Below are 7442 nucleotides of genomic sequence, written 5' to 3'. Positions count from 1 at the left end.
CATCTCGCCCACACGCCCGTCCCTCTCCCACACCCAAGCTGCTAGTTGCCACATGTTTTGCAGCGCATATGGCAACTGCCCTAGTGTGCTTTATAAGCAGGTGACAACTCTCTTTTTACCCGAGTTGCCATGTGTTTTGCACGGTACACGGCAACTGCCTAGTGTGCACGTAAGCAGATGGCAACTCTCTCTTTATCGAGTTGCCATGTGTTTTTGCATGGTACATGGCAACTGCCCTAACGTGCACGTAAGTAGATGGTAACTCTTCCTTTTTACATGGCAACTGCCCTAGCATGCTTGTGAGCACATGGCAACCCTCTCAACTGCCTAGTGGTAGTATGTGGCAACTCCTAAAATTTTGAAATCATGGCAATTACAGTAGACCAAACCATACATGACAACTGCAGTTGAGCAACCATGGCAACTGCAGTTGTCCGACATGGCAACCGTAGTTTAGCGACATGGCAACTGCAGTTAAACGAACATGGACGAGGGTCTGGACCATGACAACTGCGGGCGCGCGGTGATTGTCACGCGTGGCGTGCGGGACCAGGAGGTACGAGGCCTGACATACGGGTCGTGTGGGCGTTATCTACTTCGCCCACACACACGCATGTGAGAGGGACCGGGAGGGAAAAAAGAGATGTGTGGGCATTACTTGTTTCGCCCACACGTAGGTGTGTGGGCTGTTTTTCTTATACTCCATACAAAATGTGTGGGCAGTCTTTCTAACGCCCACACGTGTGGCACTTAGCGGCGTCCTTGTTTTATCTTAAATATTGCATTTGGAAAATTAAAACCCCTCCAAATATTCATGTTTTTCTGTGGCTCGTTTTACATAATAAGAGTCTTACTAGAGATAATTTGGCTAACGGCGGCAATGTGGTTGATCCTACTTGTGTATTTTGTAATGAAACGGAAAGTATTCAACATCTGTTCTTTGATTGCGTTGTTGCAAAAAAAAAAACTGGAATGGTGGCTGATATACTTGGCATCCCAAGCCCTTGCTCTTTTTATGACTTGGCTGTCTACTGGATAGTAATTTTTTTTGCGGGTGAAACATGCTATAGTTGTTAACATGATCACATCTGCTACCTTCTGGTTGCTACGCAACGATTTTTTTTTTCAACGTCGAACTTGGCGAGAGTTATGGTTCATCAGTGGAAGGTGCTCTGTGCAGATGCTCAAGCTGCCTGCTCCTCAGATGCTTGCGCCTACTCGATCATCATCGGAGGGAGCTGCTTGGGATTGCTTGGAGATGATCAATGTCTGGGTTGTTTAGTGGGGTGATGGTAGGTTCCCTCTGGTTCCGATCTATTGTAGCTGCCTACCCTGTCCTGTTATGCACCCTTTTGAATTGATGTTTGAACGTTGGTGGTGGTGGCTATTTGCCTGGGAAGTGCATGGATGAATCCGGGTATATATGAACCCACTTTGGAAAACACATTTTAAAATACCAAAAAAATCTGAAAAAAAGTGCGCGAAGACATCTTCATATTCTGTGTGTGTGCAGAAAGTTTCACGGGAAACATCTTTTTTTTAGCCCGTGCAAAAAAGACAAAATATTGTGCCGCGAAACGCTATTTAGAAGCAGTAAAATTTGTTTTTTTTTACGGAGACAAAATAAAATACTTTTGTTCCACATAACTTTGTGCCGCGGACATACTTTTGCGAACATGGCACAAAATTTTGTTTAGAATGTTTGGACATTACAAAACGTGTTAAAAGTACATTTTTGAAAAGCGGGTTCATATGTACCTGTGTGCAGGACGTGCTGACTTCTATTTGCCTCTGCTTTTCAATAGAAAGTCGAGGGCAGGGGGAAACCCCTTTGGTTCAAAATGAAACAAAATTGGACGGTCGGAGTTGGATTGGTTCCACCAGATGAACGCTGCTCGTTGAGAGAAAAGCCACGGTCGCTTGCAAATTCACTGGCAGCTGATGGTCAAAGTTCTCACGCACGCGAGCTTCGGAGAAAAACCAGCGAGTTCCCCTGGATGATGCCAGGCTACACCCACACCCTGATTAACGACGGTCCTCCTAAACCCTGAACGGCCTGCGCCGCGCGCTGCGCCCACTGGAGAATCGTACAGCGCACAACGAAAGCTACTGGTGCATGGTGTCGCCAAAAACTTCGGCCAGATGTGCTACCAGTTTGCTCGGAGATTCTCCAGCTCTGCTCTAACTGAAGTGTCGGCTCAGCTTTGCCGTCCATCAAAAGATGAACAAAGGACGACTGAGCAGCGAGCAATGGTTCAAAGAGTAAAGCAGTTTACTGTTACACTATCAGGACATAAGGCATGATAATCCATCTCATCTAATGAAATCTGAACTCAACCTGATCGTGGTTCATGCCCTCAGACACACGAGTACCTCAAGAATGCCATGACAAAAATGAAAAGGACCAAGACAATCACCACACCAGTGAAGAGAGAACTCGGGGCCTCTTTAACTCGCAGGATTCTAAAAAAAAACAGGAATGGGGAAAACACCAGCAATGACTAAGATAATCACCGGTATCAAACACCAGTGAGAAGAAAAAACTAAGGCAAGGGGGGACACCAAAACGCAGAAGTGCAGAACACAAGCTCACCAACATAGAAACGCATAACATCCGCACAACAGCATATATAGACATTGAACATGTGTAGAGATCACAATCAACAAAGGTTTCCATCAGGTGTATTTCAGACTATTCCCATCCCGAGAACGAGAAAGCATCGACTTCAGAATATCCCCTTTTCAAAGAATGTGTTCTGTGATGAAAGCACTAGCGAATCATGTTAAAGCTAAACCCCTACTTTTGACCCACAACTATAACAACCACAGGACAACATCATTCCTATTCAATTCAAGCCAAATTGGCATGCCTTACATAATGGATGGTAGGAGCAACATCTGGCAAACTTTACAGCATATATAAACAACATTCTCACTATAAGAGCTTGCTTAAATATAACACGCCGCTTAAATCTAACAGGCCCTGAAGCATGCACAGTAACAGATTGTTCCTCAACTACAATTACAAGATTATTAAGGTGAGTACACAACTGGAAATGCCAATCAATCAAGAAACCAAAAAGAAGACACTGCAACTCTAATTAATTAAGCACAATGACTTGACCTAGCATGGTCACAAAATTATGCAACTCTATGCTGCAAACAATGCGTAAGACGCTAGCACCCAATTTTGACGAGCCTGCAGATGATGTGATTTAAAAGGCCCAGCACAAAGGAGGGATATGTGAACACAGCATTCAAAACGAGGATGCAAGAACCCTGATTTGACACAACCAAATAGCATATAAACCACAAGTTAGCACCTAAGAATCCCAAAATACAATGATCCATGAACAATAACAAGGAGAAGACCATCACTCCATGTTCTATGCCTAATTTTGATGGAGGCAACTGCAACCTTGTCCAGGGAAGTAAGTAATTAACCACATATAGTCTATCTAGAAACAAAAAGAGTGATTTCCCCCTTCCAACAGTTTACCAATCACTATCGATCAGCCATTATTCAGTCAGCACTCTCAAGGGCATCGAGCACCATCCTCACCGTCTCCTTCATCAGGTCCATCCTACGCAGCTGCTGTCTGATCTCCATCAACCTAAACCTCCTCAGCTTTTCCTCAATGGCTCGCACTTTTGATCCTTCGAGCACCTCAAATGCCTTCTTGAATGCCGCACCACTCGGATGCTCCTTGGACAGCTCCTCGACAGTCTCCCACAGGTAGGGATATGCATCCTTTCCCTTCTCAAGCCCGCTTTTCCCTCTGCCATTGGCATTGACAGCCCCAAGTCCAATTCCATTGCCATTTGCCGCTGTAATCGGCCTCACCTTCCGGTTCTTGATGTGGTAACGGTCATCCCTCTGACTCTCCATATCATCATCACTATCTCCACTGTATTGCAATTCATCACTATCACCACCACCATAATTCTCATACCCACTGCCTCCTCCATCACCACCACCACTACCAACCAACCCCCAAACCTTCTTGGCATGCTCATAGATGCTGCGGTCATGCGGAGTGTGCAATTCCTGCTCCCGTCCATTCTTGGCACGGGTGGCAAGCAACTGGTACTTCTGCTTGAGGCGCCGGACCTTATCACTGAGCTGCGTGGTGGATACCCTAACACTGAGCTGGGCACGGATGTGGCTGTGGAGCTTACCGATGTCATTGGTGGAACCAGGGAGCACGCCGCTCTTGGCGCGGTATGTGGCGAGGCCGCGCAGGATGAGAAGCTCGTCGCCATGGCTCCAGAGCCGCGACGGGCGCTTCAGCGGGTCCGGAGAGGGAGCTGATATGGCGGCGCTGCGGGGGCGCTTGACGCGCGGCTCGGAGGCAGAGGCGCTGCCGCGGGGCGGCGAGTCCATGGGGCGGGAGCTGATGGGCTTGATGATGGAGGCCTCGGCGCGGGGGCGGCGCGCGGAGCGGAGCGGCGAGACGTTGTCGTCTTCAGAGTCGGCGCCGGCGGCCGGGTCGAGGTCGGCGTCGGAGGCCGCGGGCGCAGCGGAGTCCTCGGAGTCGGAGTTGATGCCGGGGGAGCGCGCCCTGGGCTTGCCGCCGGGCTTGGGCGACGAGGCGGCGGCCTTGGGGGCGAGGCGGCGGTCGGCCTCGGCGTCAGAGTCCTCGGAGTTGTAGGAGTCGGAGTTGATGCCGGGGGAGCGCGCCCTGGGCTTGCCGCCGGGCTTGGGCGACGAGGCGGCGGGCTTGGGGGCGGGGCGGCGGTGCGCCTCGGCGTCGGAGTCGTAGGTGCCCCCGGAGTCGGATCCGGCGGCGGCGGAGTCGGCCGCCACGGAGGGGGTGGAGGAGGGCGCGGCGGCGGACGACTTAGGGTTAGGGTTGGGCGGCGGGGTCTTGGAGGGGTCGGTGTCGGAGGGGGGGTCGTCGCGGTCGCGGTGGCGGTGGCCCGCGTCGCCCTCCGCGTCGGAGGCGTCGGACGGGGACCCCCACGCCGTGGCGGCGGAGCGCTTGGGTGCCATGCGGCGGGGCGGGGCGGCGAGGTCTGGCCTGGGGCGCTCTCGCCTCGTGTCCCTCGCGTCGCGCTGGGGGTCTGCGCTGCGCTGTGGTGTGGTGTGCTGTGCTCTGCTGCTAACCCACCCGGCGGCCCTTGGGTAACCTGTATCCGCATCGGTGCCGATATTTTAAGAGGCAGGGCGCGGCGCGGCGCGGCGCGGTGCGTGCGATCGAGTCGTTGGGTGCGGGTGGGCGTGCTTGATTGGCATGCGCCACGCCCACGGTGGGTGGGTGGGTGGGTGCCGTGCCGGCGTTCCGTGCGGTGCGCAATGCCAATGCCAATGCCTGTCCGCGGCATGCGGCGGCCAGCACACCAATTACTGACCCAGAAGGATTCGCCGTCTCGTGGCGAAACAGTCGGCGCGACCGGGCGGTGCTCGCTCCGGCGGGGTGTCTACCAGGCCCGTTCTCTTTTGACTCGGGTCAGACTGGTTCAAGTTTGGCTAGGTTATGCAACAGCATGATGTGAGTTCAGTTTAGGGCGTCACTTTCCTTCTCGAAGGCATTGTCGCGGATCTTTCACACATTGACCATATGTGCTCTCGAGGTGAAAGCCTCATATCCAGCTTCTGGACTGGACGAGACGACGTCCTTGGCGTCGTAACCTCCTTGGTCCATCGTCTTGAAGCCTCTGATCATGTCTTGCTTGTTTGACGTTTCGATTGGAGTGTGGTGGCCGGTTTAAGGTCCATGGTTGCATTTGACTGTGCGGGGGTGATGGTGTTTGCTTCTAGTTTTCTTTTTTATCATCGGGTGTTCCTCCGTTGAGATGTGCGCATTGGTATTGCCATTCGATCGAGTTTGCGAAAGAGCTTGGTGCTCTCATATGAAGTCGGGTTAGCGAGATTGTGTTCCACGTTGGATCCCCTCGTCCATATGAACACTCCTCCTCCTTGAGGATATTGTCAGGTGGCACCAGATGACCAATCTCAAGCCTTTGCCTTGCTTGGTGAGATGAAGATGAAAGTTGAAGCCCTCCGTGGTGGTTGTGTCAATGAGATCCGTGATTGCAAGCGACGACTCTTTCCATCCTTGTAACTCTCTTGTTGTTTCTTTCTTTTTTGGCGTGGTCTGTAATCATTACATCTTGTATTCCCTATAATTTTCTACTGGTTCTCCTCCATAATAAGTTACTACATTTTGTCCCAAAGAAAAGATGTGAGGTGGGGTTAAAATCGTACGGATGTATGATATTTAAAAAAAAAAGGGGGTACCCCCTCCCATTTTCATTTCTAAAAATTGATAACAGAATCATCTACCAAGTGTCAGTTGAGGCATCAACCCCAACATCATATAACATGTTTACAAACACCCTTCTAAGAACACGAGACATCTACCCATCAGAAACTAAACCTTATTATAGGACCACATGATCAAAGAATAGAAGTTATTAAAGTAAAGCAGACTACAAACTACAAATATTGTCTGAAACAACAACACATCTCGAGGGGTCATTACCCAGCAATCATGAGCACCACACGCGCCCAACCTCTCCTTTTGCTAAAGATATCAGCAGCCACCCGAAACATTAGTCTTGCCCCTTTGTCTTGTGCCTCTAGTAGTTCTCGTCTTTGTAATAGTTTCCAAAACTCTAGCCAATGTGTAGATTGTGTAATAATACTCGACGGATTATAAGGATATATATGTTGTCAAAGCAAGCTCTATTTTTGGATTTCCACAAAGCCCAATAACAACAACCACCCCTACTGCTACCAAGCCCCTAACTTTCCTAGGGAATTCAACAATCTAGCCATGTAAATCTTGTACGGAATCAACATTCATATCTATACCAAAAGCAAATTTTATGACACTCCAAGCATACCTAGCCAAAGAGCAATGCAAACATAGCTGATTGACTATTTCATTTGCACTGCAAAATCTACACTTCTCACTACCAGTCCACCCCCTTTTTAACAAGTTGTTCTTAGTGAGTATGCTATCTTTGAACATCAACCATGAGAAAACATTAATTTGTTCAGAGGAATTTTGATAAACCATAATTTCTTAAAAGGGCAATCCTCTTGAAGTGCTTTAGCATATTATACATAGATTTAACAGTATTTTCTTCTGATCCGGTAAGCTTCCATTTAACTCTATCACTATCATCATTAAGTCGAACATCTTTACAAATAGCTTGTAATCTAATCCAACTATCCAGCAAAGCACCTCTCAAATTTCTCCTAAATTTAATACTTTCCCAACCAGGATTGAAAATGTAGCCACTAAAATATTACAACTAGTCGTTACACTATAATCTAGGAAATCTGTCATAAAGAGGTTTATGTACTACCCAATAATCTTCTCAAAACCTACTATTTATACCATTTCCTACACTTTTGCTACAGAACTTGTAGAAAATATCTCTCCGGTTTAAAATACTATGCATAAATTGAGATTGTCCGGGTACATGGCTTA

The 7442-nt window shown here is 48.9% G+C and overlaps 1 protein-coding gene across 1 annotated transcript; it reads right to left on the bottom strand.

Moving 5' to 3' along the window:
- Positions 1 to 3256: 3256 nt before the first annotated feature.
- On the bottom strand, positions 3257 to 5113 carry LOC119309913 (STOREKEEPER protein-like). The gene has a single exon (XM_037585816.1). The coding sequence runs from the start codon at positions 4991 to 4993 to the stop codon at positions 3524 to 3526; it is 1470 nt and encodes a 489-aa protein (XP_037441713.1). The 5' UTR covers positions 4994 to 5113; the 3' UTR covers positions 3257 to 3523.
- Between the last annotated feature and the right edge of the window lie 2329 nt (positions 5114 to 7442).

Source organism: Triticum dicoccoides, chromosome 5B (genome assembly GCF_002162155.2).
Source record: "Triticum dicoccoides isolate Atlit2015 ecotype Zavitan chromosome 5B, WEW_v2.0, whole genome shotgun sequence".
NCBI classification, from domain to species: domain Eukaryota; kingdom Viridiplantae; phylum Streptophyta; class Magnoliopsida; order Poales; family Poaceae; genus Triticum; species Triticum dicoccoides.
This window is presented reverse-complemented; position numbering and strand designations above follow the sequence as displayed.

Bases quoted from the DNA above. Each gene is read 5' to 3' on its own strand.
- LOC119309913 (XM_037585816.1), bottom strand. From the start codon at position 4,993: ATGGCACCCAAGCGCTCCGCCGCCACGGCGTGGGGGTCCCCGTCCGAC.